The sequence below is a fragment of the Sturnira hondurensis genome, unplaced genomic scaffold, assembly GCF_014824575.4.
Source record: "Sturnira hondurensis isolate 20B ecotype Veracruz unplaced genomic scaffold, ASM1482457v3 Scaffold0015509, whole genome shotgun sequence".
In the NCBI taxonomy this organism is placed as follows: Eukaryota; Metazoa; Chordata; class Mammalia; order Chiroptera; family Phyllostomidae; genus Sturnira; species Sturnira hondurensis.
The window spans coordinates 5,419,425-5,432,832 of record NW_028088140.1 but is presented as its reverse complement, the minus strand read 5'-3'; the positions used below and the strand labels follow the sequence as shown (position 1 = coordinate 5,432,832).

At 35.3% G+C, this 13,408-nt stretch overlaps 1 protein-coding gene across 2 annotated transcripts in view; it reads left to right on the top strand.

Annotated features, from left to right (window-relative positions):
- The window catches only part of EEA1 (early endosome antigen 1), a 141,675-nt gene that overhangs the window by 27,054 nt on the left and 101,213 nt on the right, over positions 1–13,408 (top strand). For both annotated transcript variants that reach the window (XM_037064665.1, XM_037064666.1), the window contains exon 2: positions 6,225–6,317. In XM_037064665.1, the coding sequence (XP_036920560.1) occupies positions 6,225–6,317 (93 nt within the window). The remainder of the gene's footprint in view (positions 1–6,224; positions 6,318–13,408) is intronic.

Sequence of the window (13,408 nt, the reverse complement as noted above, 5' to 3'; positions counted from 1 at the left end):
TAGGATTAGATGGACAGAAACTATAAAATGAAAAGTAGAAGTTTCCTTTTCCAGTGATTCTTTCTGATAGTTTCTTGTGTATCTTTCCACATTTTTTTGATGCACATAACCACTAACATTGTACAAATAATCATATTCTTCATATAAGTCTGAATTTTTCACCTAATATAATTTGGAGACCTTTTAGGATCAGCACTTTCAGACCTACCTTTTACTGTTTATTTTTAATAATTGCATTATATTCAGTTGTATGGACTACCAAAATTGAACTAATCTTGTACTGTAGTACACTTAGTTTGTTGCCAGTGTTGCTATTATAATTGTGACTGCAGTGAACATGCTTATGCACATAGGTGGTATTTTTGTGAATTTGTCCACTGGGTAATCTCCTAGTAGTGAGTCAGAGATTATGTACTTTTTTATATTTAGTTAGACTCCCACTTACAATGTTTGAAAGTGCTGGTTTTCCAACACTCTTTCCACCACTGGGTATTGTCAGAGGATAAAAACATCTTGATTTTACTCAAATATCCTGAAAACCAGATTGACAGATTGTCATTTAGTCTTCCATTTTCTTTTAACTTAAAAGGTTGACAAAGAAAAGATGGAAAATGGAATGATGTAAACATTGGAGTAGTTACATTAAGCCTTTGTGAATGTATAAAACCTATGGTGTTTGCTTGAATTCAGGTGGACACTTTTATTGTGTCCCTACTATAAATTATGGTGAATACCTCACTCTGTATAAGGATCCCATCCTCCAAAAAGTTTTATTTTCTCTTTGTAGAGAAGATATGACATCACATTTACTATTTTTATGGTATCTATCACTGCATAACAAACCACCCCCAAAATTTGGCTTTGTCTTAAAACAACCACCGTTTTATTTGTTCTAGATTCTGTAGGCTTGTATTTGTGCTAGGCTTAGCTGAGTGGTTCCTCTATAGGTCTCTTTTGGAGTTACTCAGACAGTTGGAGTTATTAGTTTATTTGATTGGCACATGTAGTCTGCAGTGACCTCACTAGATTGCTGATTATATTCATTGGGCCTTGGCTAGCCTGAGTTTATAGAGTGGCAGAAGAGTTTCCAGCAACAAGAGGACAAACCTCATTGTTCCAGCACTTTGCAAGTCTCTGTTTGTGTCTTGTTTGCTACTCTACCACCAGCCAAGTCAAGTCTCATAGCCAGTCCAGAGTCCATGTGGGAGAGAATTACACAAGAGAATTACCAGGGTGTTAAAACATAGCTGTTATTCATTGAGGGTCATTCCTGTAGCGATCTCCAGTAGGCACCATTTTCTTTTTCCTTAATGTTACAGGAAAAGTATAAATAACAGACAGTAGAATTTAAGAGAGAGAGATTTTCTCCAAAAAGTCCTGGATTCCTTTTAGTGGGGAAGGCTATTTAGATATCACCGTCTGGGCATTTAAAGTGCTCATTCCTCTGGGTTGCATTGCTTGTAAGTGATGAGAAATAAGATATATTTATCTTTAAATATCATTTTGTAAGCTTTAAGCAATAGAATTAAGATAAGTGTATTTTTATATTTAAAGATATATGAAAGCAAACAAAATGAGTTTAAATTTAGGGATACAAAATGGTTTATACTTTTTTATTTTTGTTTTTATTTTGCATTTTATTTGTTTTATTTTTTAGCAAGAGGGGGAGGGAGGGGAAAAGGGAGAGGAAGAGAAACATCAATGTGAGAGAGAAACATTGATCACCTCTTACAAGTGCCCCAGCTAGGGACTGAACCTGCAACCCAGGGATGTGCCCTGACTGGGAATTGAAATGGTGACCTTTGGCTTTGCAGAATGATGCCCAACCAACTGAGCCACACTGGTGGGGGCTGGTTTTGTATTTTTATCTTTTTTAACTTATACTGAATTTCTTGGTTTGTAACATTTGCATAATTATTTTTTCTAAAATATACATAAAATGGCTTTAAAATAACAATACTAATATTACTGTTAGTAAGATTACTGAATGATTTTTACTTTTTTAGCAGTTTTCTTTCCTTGTATTAGTCAATATATCTCACTAAGGCTATGTAGTCAAAATGCTGTATTCTTAAATCACTTGGGATAATTATTTTAATCACCAACTTTAGATTCTGTTAGATTTAAAAATATTTTTAAAATTTTAAAACTGTGATAACATAAAATTTAACACTTTACCTGTTTAAGGTATACCATTAATATTGTGCCACCATGGCAACTGTCTGTCTTTATAGGGTTTTGCCATCTCAAACTACCATTAAATGGTAAGTCACAGTTCCTCCTGCCCGCTAGCCTCTGGTAACCACTGTGCTACTTTCCGTCTCTATGAATTGGATTATTCTATATCTCTCATATAGGTGGAGTTTTATACTTTATGGGCATCTGGCTTATTTCATTTAGCATGATGCTTCCTAAGTTCATCCATGTTGTAGTATGTTTTAGAATTTCCTTTCTTTTTAAGGTGGAATAATATTTTACTATATGTATTTACCACATTTTGTTTATTCATTCACCAGTGTTGTTTTCATCTTTTAGCTATTGTGAATAAAATAGCATGTGAATTTCAGGCTGCTATGAAAATTGGAGTATAAATATCTATTCATATTAGACTGACATTTTTAATAAATGCAGATTATTATTAACTTATGTTAGAGAATTTAGGAGGAAAAGCAAAATTTTCCCCTGGGAAGGTAAAAGGGTGAGGTAAATGAAGGGTTGGATTTTGGACATGATTAATTTCAGGTGCTTTGGGAAATCAATTAGGAAGCAATTGGAAATGTGGGTATTGAGATATATGCTGCTAAAGTACATCTTTTATAGTTGGGTGAGAGATGATGGCACCTTGAACTAAGGTAGTGGCAAAGGAGATGGACAAAGGATAGATTCAGAATTCATACAGGCGATTGAATTAGCTTGGTGTTTGGATGTGAAGGTTAAGGAAGAGAGGTGATGCTTTGGATTTAGGCAAGATAGGTGTATGGTGTTTCTAGAACTTTAGAGAGAATACAGATGGATGAAAGGTTTGTTAAGAAAAGATCATGACTTCAGTTTTGAATAAGCTGATTTTGGGGTGCTTTTGTGGCTTTCCGGGTGAAATATTTAGTAGGACAGAAAAATAGGAATTTGAAGTTTAGCATAGATCTGGATTAGATTTAGAGTTTTATTGTTGTCAGCATTGGGGGATAATTAAAATTAAAGCAGTAAATGTGGTCACTTAGGGAAAGTGTATGATAAGAAGGTCAAGCATGATAACTCCCTGAGAAGCCTTTGGATGCTTTCCATTAAATAAAAGCAATTTTTCTCCATGAAATAGTACTTGTCATTTGTACATATACATTCTCACTTTATCTGTTATGTGGTAAGTTCTTAGCTTTCAATAGTAAGAAAAGAGTAGTAAGGGCCTTAAGAAATCTCTGGTTATCCATTTATGTATAATAAATGGATCAGGTGATAATTTAAAGCTCCCTTCTTAAGGGCTGCATGTAGTAGATAGCTTTTCAGGCTTTTTGAATTTGAAAATCTTTCTAATTGGTTTTTATAGTGGGCTGAGGATGAAATAGAGTAACAAGATCAGTACTGAAAATTACATTTTATAAGATATTCTAATAAAAGGATTTATATAGGACAAGGGGAGATGTTGAAAATTTGGTAGCTCTGACTCAGTATATCACCAAATATTAGAACAAACTTTTGGTATTCATCTATAAATATTTGTATTTTTCATTCTACTAGATGTTTGTTTTGTTTCTGTTTTGTTTTTCTCTACTATTAGATTTAACGATTGAATTGCAGGACACAGCTATTGGTTACTTTGGAATACAGCAGTGCATTGGCGGATTATTTAATTGTATCCAAATGTACAACTAATCTGAGTAGGTAAATTGTTTAAAGAAACTTCATGTTGTTAAAACTTCTATTATAGTGACATTTTCTTTAAAGGTACAGTAAAAAATGATAACTTTCTTTGTGCTTTTTTTTTTGCCCATTAAAGTGCTGTTCTTTCTTCAAAAGCTTGAATTTGATTTTTTAAAAATATTTTATTTATTTATCTTTAGAAGGGAAGGGAAGGAGAAAGGGAGAGAAATATCAGTGTATGGTTGCTTCTCATGTGTCCCCTGCTGGGAACTGGCCCCTGCTTGGAACTGGCCTGCAACCCAGGCATGTGCCCTGACTGGGAATCGAACCTTGATCCTGTGCTTCGCAGGCCCGCGCTCAATCCACTGAGCTACACCAGCCAGGGCTGAATTTGATTTTTTGATAGTAGTTTTTGCAGAATTTAATACTGCTGTCTATCAATCATATGGCTGTTGAGAGTGTGGATCTGTTTTCATATTACCAGCCCTTTGGTGTAGCCTGTCTGTTGCAGGTATCATGTTTGGTTGAAGTAAATACCTTGAACACCTCTTGGGCTTATTCAGGTCTGTTTAATAGGATTATTTTAGGCAAGTTTTAAAAAGGGTATTTTTGGTGATGATAGTAAGATTATTACAAGATGTTTATTTATTGAGGCAAATGTGTAGTGAATTGTTGTGGATCATGAGTGCTTGAAGTACAGCTCAGTGAATATTTCCAGTGGAGAAGCAGAATAAGTTAGTGATTAAAAGCTAGACTGCTGGAGCTAAAAATCCTCTTTTCCATTTCTTAGCTATGTGATTTTGGGCAAGTTACTTAGGTTCTAGCTTGGTTCTCTCTTTTTTAAAGTGAGAATTATAGAATTATTTTTTAAAATAAAGATTATCAGTCAGTTCTTGTGCTCTGAATCTGTGTATTTGCTCAATGTTTTCATAGATTTTCAGTTTTGTTAGGGTAACGTTTAGATATTAATGAATGATTGTGTTAGATGATAAAGGCTGCAGGGGGAAAAAGAACTCTAACTCTGCACACTGTATCTTTGGTGGTGGAATATCAAGTATTGGAGGCAGATTGGTAATGGCTGGTATGGATGGTAAGTGAATGGGTGACTAGATAATGTGAACTATGTTGGTCTTTTGAGCACCTCTCAAATGATTGTAGTTTAGTTGATATAGTAGGCAGAGCAATGCAAGAGGAATCAGATCAGTATTTTATTCCTGCTTCTTTCTGATTTTTTTGTGCAATAAAATCTTGAGAAGTCCTTTTGCTGCTTTGAATCTGTTTTCCATTTATAGAGATAACCTTTTTCCTGCCTCTCACAGAGATGTCATTATGATTAAATTAGATATTCTGTGACAGTGGGTTGAAACTATAAAGCACCATATCCAAAAGTAAAATTTTTATTAATTTAAAACAAGTAAAAATAAGAGCGCACAAGAGATCTTGATACAGTATTAGGTATCAACTGATACCTAATATCAACTGATATCAACTGATACAGTCAGTTTTCAGTAAAGAATGGCTGCTAGGACTGTTTGTTATTATTGAGAACATCTACTTGTGAGGGGTGACCCAGAAACCCTGAAATTTATTTATAAAAATTTATTTATAATATCAACTGTATCAACCGATATAGTCAGTTTTCAGTAAAGAATGGCTGCTAGGACTGTTTGTTATTATTGAGAACATCTACTTGTGAGGGGTGACCCAGAAACCCTGAAATTTATTTATAAAAAATGTGCATTTATTCTTATAGTTTAAACTTCAGTCATCTTTAAAGTATTCTCCATTTGATGCAATACTCCCATCAAGACTTTTTCCCACTGCTCAAAACAGTTTTTAAACTCATTGATTTTGATGTCTTTTAGTGCTTCTGCCATTTTTTATTTCACCTCTTCCTCATTGCCAAAATATTTCCCTTTGAGGAGTTTTTTCACGCAGGGAAACAGAAAAAAGTTACTTGGGGCGAGATGGGGTGAATAGAGACCTGGGGTGAGCACGGAGGTCATGCAATTTTTGGTCAAAAACTGCTGACCACCCATCCTGATATGGGCAGGTGCACTTATAAATCACCCATCATGAAATGGACAAACACCTCGAAAGAGTCTTAAAAAAAACTCACTAAAAACGAATGCAGCCTCTCACAACAGTTCCAGCTGTTATACCGATACAGATGGGGTTCCTAAAACACTCACCAACTGGGGGAAGCCTGTACTACAAGGGGCCTGCCCTCCAGAAGATAATTTGGATTTTTTGGAGGGGTTACCCCTCATATGTATTAGCCTAGACCTGATTACCATTTAGGTTATTAAATATTTTATGAATATATTGTTAATATATGCTTTGATTTCTCCCTTCTGTTTATGTTTCAGACGCCTGGGAGAGTTGGCTCTCAAGGTTCTGACTTAGATTCTTCAGCAACTCCTGTTAACACAGTGGATGTCAACAATGAAAGCTCTTCAGAGGTATGAAAAATAATAATTTGATAGTAAAATTCAATTTAAGGGGAAATAACAAATATTTGGAGTAATGATTGGTAATTTAAAGTTTCATAGGAAGAGTTATTATGTCTCTCTTGTAAAGGAATGTAACTTTTGAATCATACTTGTAGATATATACAGGTGCTTAGTTGTGAGAATGAGGAAATGGATATTAAGACTGAAAAATAATATTGCTAATATATGTTTAATGCTAATGTAATTTCAACTTAATGAAGATTTAAAATCTGTTGATGAAGAATTCTCAGTTAATAAGTATCTATTTATGTGTTTTTACTGTCATGAACTGCTGAGCTAATGAAAAATTAGGTTATCTTTAAAATTTCATAGGAACTTTTATTATACCTTTCATAATTAAAAATTAACAGAGAAAGCAAATAAGTCTAAAAAAGAAATAACTTAAATTTTTGAGGTCAGCCTTAGTAATTGCTTTATTATAATTATTTTTAAAGAAACAATATTTGCACATTCTAGAGAAAAGAGATAAGGAAAGAGAATAAGATAAGACCACTCGTAATACTGTCCCTGAGAGATCACACACATTCTGCTCTGACAGTCACCTCTTTCTGGGTCCAGCAGTACCACCTGCCTAGTCCCCTTTTTTCTGTTCTCTCCTCCCTCACCTCTTGGTTAGTGAGTCTCTCTCATGTGTGTTTTGGGTATATTTTTCTTTCTAACCATTCATCCTTCTGTTTTTTCTCTCTGACCATTTGTCTTTTCATTCATCTGTCTTCTTGTATATGTGTATTAACTGTAATATTTTATAAGATTGTGAGACCCAGAATAAAAGTACCAGATGAGCTTCATTAAGAACATGTTTTTAAGGAAATGTCTTTAAGAAAAATATTCCAAACTGTGTTCATGATATGATGAACTTAAAGTGCTCAGCTATAATAGCTCTAACCCTGGAAAGAAATCCATTAATAATTGTTGATCTCAGTTAGACCAAAAAGATCTCCAATGGGTAATGAGTAGTGCCTGGTAACCTTGCTGTATTTTCTTATTAGGGTCATTATCTTACTTTATGAGATAGTTGTTATCTCTTCTCTAGCCTCAAATCTCCCATGTGTCTTGTCCTGTTCCCACCTTCCTCAGTCACCTTGTATATCATGAGAAAATAGGAATCCTGAGACGAAATGTTCTGTCACCAAACTTATACTTGCACCTGTGTTCTCTTTCTTACTTTAATAAGACACGTTTCTTTTCCTATCAAATTTCAATCCTTTCTCTTGTGCACTGGAATCCATTCTCTCCTACATTCTCAGTTTATCTTCTTTCCCTTTTGTTTTTACCTATGTCATAAATTATTCCCATCAGCATTGCTCTAGAGGTGCCACTTACTTGGGACTCTCTTAAATTAAGTTCTATGCTTAAAATTCTTCAGACTACACAATGACATAAATTCCAACAACTAATCTAATTGAGGGTTATTGGTGATTAGGAATTTTCAGGAGAAATTCTTTTTCCCATGTGGCCATTGCTAAGGTATAGACTCGTCCAGGTCACTCTTGATCTTTCTCTCTCTCTTTCAGTCTCTTATTCTCTCTCTCAGGTTTGTTTCCCTTTTACTCTGAGGCTGGCTTCCCATTTAGAACTAACTCTAGGCTTTAACATTTTGCCCTTTGCAGCATCTATTTGAATATCATGATCTCCAGAAATATTAAGAAATAAAGCAATGGGTTGCTTTGTTGCTTATTTATGTTATGTTTTATATTTTATTATACATACTGTATATAAGATTGTCTTAGTCATTATGGACTGTTCCAACAAAAGTACCATAAACTGAGCTGCTTAAACAACAGACATTTATTTCTCACAGTTCTAGAGTTTGAGAAGTACAGGATCAAAACTCCAGGAAATTTTATGTCTGGTGAGGGCCTGTTTCCTGGTTCATAGGTGGCTGTCTCATCTGGCAGAAGGGGCAAGAGAACTTTTAGGTCTCTTTTATAACTGTACTAATCCCATTCATGAATTCTCCACCCTCATGGTCTAATCACCTCCCAAAGGCCCCACTTCCTAACACCATCACACTGTGGGTTAGGATTTCAACATGAATTTGGGGGTACAGAAACATTCAGTTCATAAGAAATATATAATATGTATAATTATGTAATGTAATAGTGATATTTTATATCATTTAGTTGTTACCAGGATAGTTGTTCAGACTATTTAGTATATTGTATGGCCAGAAGCAAATGTCTGTGTTTCCTTTCTATATCCCTTTCCAATCTGGCTTCTATCCTTAACACCTAATGAAACTACTCACTAATACCCTACTTATATATTGCACATAATACAATATACAGGTCATGTATCATAGTAAGGTATACTTGAAATTTATATGACCCTATTAACCAATGTCACCTCAAAAAAATTCTACATGATGCCAAATTTGATTTTCATTTTCCTGGTCCTTTGGCTAGAGAGAGCAGGTTTTTCTTAGAACTTTCTTGTCAGTGCCCACTGAATTTCTAGGTTGCCAGCCTCTCTGGTAACTAGTTTAGATTATATGAGGCAAAAAGAAAAAATCCACTGTGTCAGTCTTTGGGTCTTGAATTTTTAGCTGGCCTGCCTTATTCTGTTTACTTTGCAGAGTCTTCTGATGTTTGTTTTATATATACTAGCTAGGGATTTTTACTGAGCAAGAAAGAATAGGGAAAAGTGCATCTAGTCCATTTTGTCTGGAACTAGAAATTTGCCCATTTAAAAATTGGATTTATCTTTTTTACTGTTGAATTGTGAAAGTTCTTTATTCTGGATCCAAGTCCTCTGTCATTGTATTAATTGCCTTGTGTTCACCCTGTTGAAGGTAATGGGGATGGCTGAACACATAATTAACCTAAAACTTGTCAGATGAAATCAAGAGTAGTTTATTAGTCACATATACTCACACCCCAGGGGAGGAGGACGTTACATGCCATACAGAGCCACATGAGGATCAAACTTAGGAACAAAATGAGGAACAAAATGAGCAACCAGGGGCTGTGAGAGACTGGCTTTATTGTGTCAAGAGAGTGAGATGCCCCATGGTCCCTACAGGAGGATGTGATTGGCTTGTTTGAATAACTCCAGGGATGGGTGGGACACTGAAGCACACTACTTAGGGATACTAAGGAGGCCTTGTGCCTGTTTCCTGTGGAAAAGAGGGTGGTTTCACTAGAGGATCTTATCTGCAGGAGCAGAGGGGGAAGGGGAACTTAACACTTACCGTGTTTTTTGGACTGTAAGATGCACAGCCCCCGCCTCCCCTGCAAATTTTGGAGGAATAATGGTTGTTAATGCTGCTGTTGAGTTCTGTTTACATTTACAGTGGTGAAATGTTATGTTATTAAATACTTTACCATATTTTTTGCTTCAGATTTTTTTTCTATTTTCCTCCTCTAAAACCTAGGTGCGTCTTATGGTCCGAAAAATACAGTAAATTGTCTGAAATGACTGTTTCATTACTTGTCAAGGCAGCATATAATACTGGGCCTCAATTTTAGGCCTTCCACCTCAGTTAGATATATGTGATGTGGATATTTTCTCAGTCTGTAGCTTGTTTTCAAGGAGAAATTTTTAATTTGGATTAACTCCAATTTGTCAACCTTTTTTTTCATGGTTATGCTTTTTAAGTTCTATGAATTTTTTTGTACCCCCAAGATTGCAAAGACATTCTGTTATGCTTTCCTCTGATTAAAAAAAATCATTTTAGCCTGTACATGTAAATCTATGATTTATTAAAATTTCTTTAATTTTTATTTTTTATTTTTGAGATATTTTATTGGATTTGTTATTACACTTGTCCCAATTTTGTTCCCCTTTGTCCCCTCCACTGAGTACCCTCATTCCCTCCAGCAGTCCCCTCCCTTAGTTCATGTCCATGGATCATGCATGTAAGTTCTTTGGCTACTTCATTTCCTGCACTGTTCTTAATAGTCCCCTGTCTATTTTGTACATACCAATTTGTACTTCTTATGGTGTGAGGTAGTGTTTAAAATTCATTTTTTCCACATAGATGTGGAAACCACATTTTCCTATATGGTTGTTTTAGTACCATTTGTTGAAAATGTTACCTTTTCCCATTGAATTACATTTTCACTTTTCTGATAATTCAGTTGACCTTATATGTGTGGCTGCATTTCCATTATCTTTGTTCTGTTTCATTGGTCTGTGTGTATATTTATGTCAATACTGTCTTAATTACTGTAGTTTCATAGTAATTCTTCAAAATCAGATAGTTTAAGTCTCCCAATTTTGTTGTTCTTTTCAAATATTTTATCTTTTATATAATAGGGCTCTTCGCATTTCTATATTTATACTTGAGAAAAGTTCTACTAGGATTTTGATTAGGATTATATTTAATCTATAGATTAATTTGAGGAGAGAGGCCATCTTAATATTGAATCTTCTGATTCTTGCACACAGTATAATTCTATTTCTTTAATTTTATGAGCTGTTTTGCAGTTTTTTAAACAGAACTCTTTTTCAAAGAAATTATTTATTTATTTAGAGAGGAAGGGAGGGAGAAACAGAGGGAAGGAAACATCAATGTGTGGTTGCCTCTCATGTGGCCCCCACTGGGGGACTTGACTTGCAACCCAGGCATGTGCCCTGACTGGGAATCGAACTGGCGACCCTTGGGTTTGCAGCCTGCACTCAATCCACTGAGCTACACCAGCCAGGGCTGTTTTGCAGTTTTCAATGTAGAAGTCTTATATATTTTTTTGAAAATTTTATCTTTTTTAGAGACGAGAAGTGAGGGACAAAGAGAGGGAGAGAAACATCGATGTGGGAGACAAACATTGATAGGTTGCCTTACACACTCCCCCAGCTGGGGTCTTGGCCTGAAAACCAGGCATGTGTCCTGACTGCATGAATCAATCCCAAGACCTTTTGGTTCTCAGGCTGGTGCTCAATCCACTGAGCCACATCAGCCAGGACCTTGTATTATATCTTTTATTAAATGTATTTATTGGTAATTTGTGTTTTTCATGCTAGTGTAAATAGTATTGCTTCTAATTTTATTTTCCAGTTGTTTGTTTCTGTGATATAGAAGTCAACGTTTGTATGTCTATCTTTTATTTTACACCCTGGATAAATCATTTATTCATTCCAATAGGTTTTTTGGGGGGATAGGTATATTAGGGTTCTCTAAAGAGAAAGAACCAATAAATTCATATATATGTGTGTTCTCAGCCCCAGAGCATAATGGATAGAGTATAATAATCATACTCAGTAATTGCTTTTGAATAAACAATTGTATGATTTTATGTGAAAATGTACAGTAAATAAACCACAGTAAAGCGAAAGGTATAAAGCTGTGATAGAAAAAAAAATCAATGATGCCTTTAAAATTTTTTTTAATTTTCAAAAATGGTTCAAGTACAGTTGTCTCCATTTTTTCCCCCTACCTCTCACCCCTACCCCAGCCATTCCCACTTCCCACTGTCGGTCCTACCCCCTGTTAGCTTTGTCCATGTGTCATTTATACATGTTCCTGACAAACCTTTCCCCTTTCCCCCCATTATCCTCTCCCACCTCCCCTCTGGTTACTGTCAGTTTGTTCTTAATTGCAATGTCTTTGGTTATATTTTGCCTGCTTGTTTGTTTTATAGATTAATTTCCACGTATAGGTGAGATCATGTGGTATTTGTCTTTTGCCGTCTCTCTAATTTCACTTAGCACAGTGCTCTCCAGATCCATACATGTTGTCCTGAAGGGTAGGAGCTCCTTCTTTCTTTCTGCTGTGCAGTATTTCATCATGTAAATGTACCATAGTTTTTGATCCATTTATTTACTGATGGGCACTTAGGTTGCTTCCAGCACTTGGCTATTGTAAATGTGTTGCTATGGACTTTGGGGTGCATAGGTTCTTTTGAATTGGTATTTCAGGATTCTTAGGGTATAGGCCCAGCAGTGGAATTACTGGGTCAAAAGACAGTTCCATTTTTAGTTTTCTAAAGAAATTCCATACTGTTTTCCACAGTGGCTGCACCAGTCTGCATTCCCACCAGCAATGTACTAGGGTTCCCTTTTCTCCAAAACCTCGCCAGCACTTCTTGTTTATTGATTTGGTTATGATGGCCATTCTGGCTGTTGTGATGTGGTATCTCGTTGTGGTTTTATTTTGTATCTCTCTGATGTTAGTGATGCTGAGCATCCTTTCATATGTTTCTGGGCCCTCTGTATGTCCTCCTTGAAATGTCTGTTCAAGTTCTTTGCCCATTTTTTAGTTGGATTGTTAGTCTTCCTAGAGTGGAGTCATATGAGTTCTTTATAAATTTAGGAGTTCAAACCCTGTCTCTGGTATCATTTGCAAATATATTTTCCCATATGATTGTTTCTCTTTTCATTTTAGTGCTATTTCCTTTATCTGTGCAGAAGCTTTTTATTTTGATGAGATCCCATTTGTTTATTCTTTCCTTTATGTCCCTTGCTCTAGGGGATGTTTTGGTGAAAATATTGCTGTGTGGAATATCTAAAATTTTCCTGCCTATGTTCTTCTCTAGGACTTCCATGGTATTGTGATTTATATTTGTCTTTTATCCATCTTGAGTTCATTTTTATATTTTGTGTAAGTAGGTGGTTGAGTTTCATTTTTTTGCACGTAGCTGTCCAGATCTCCCAACACCATTTGTTGAAGAGGCTATTTTTACTCCATTTTATGTTTCTACCCCTTTGTCAAATATTAATTAACCATAGAGATTTGGGGTTATTTCTGGGCTGTCTAATCTGTTCCATTGTTCTATGTGTCTTTTCTTATGCCAGTACCGGGCTGTTTTGATTACAGTGGTCTTGTAATACAGTTTGATATCAGGTATTGTGATCCCTCCTGCTTTGTTCTTTCTCAAAATTGCTGCGGCTCTTCAGGATCGTTTATGGCTCCATATAAATTTTTGAATTGTTTGTTTTATATCTGTGAAATATGCCATTAGTATTTTAATAGGAATTGTGTTGATCTATAAATTGCTTTGGGTAGTATGGACATTTTGATGATGTTAATTCTTCCAATCCATGAACACGGTATATGTTTCCATTTGTTTGTGTCTTCCTTGATTTCTTTCTTCAGTGTTGTG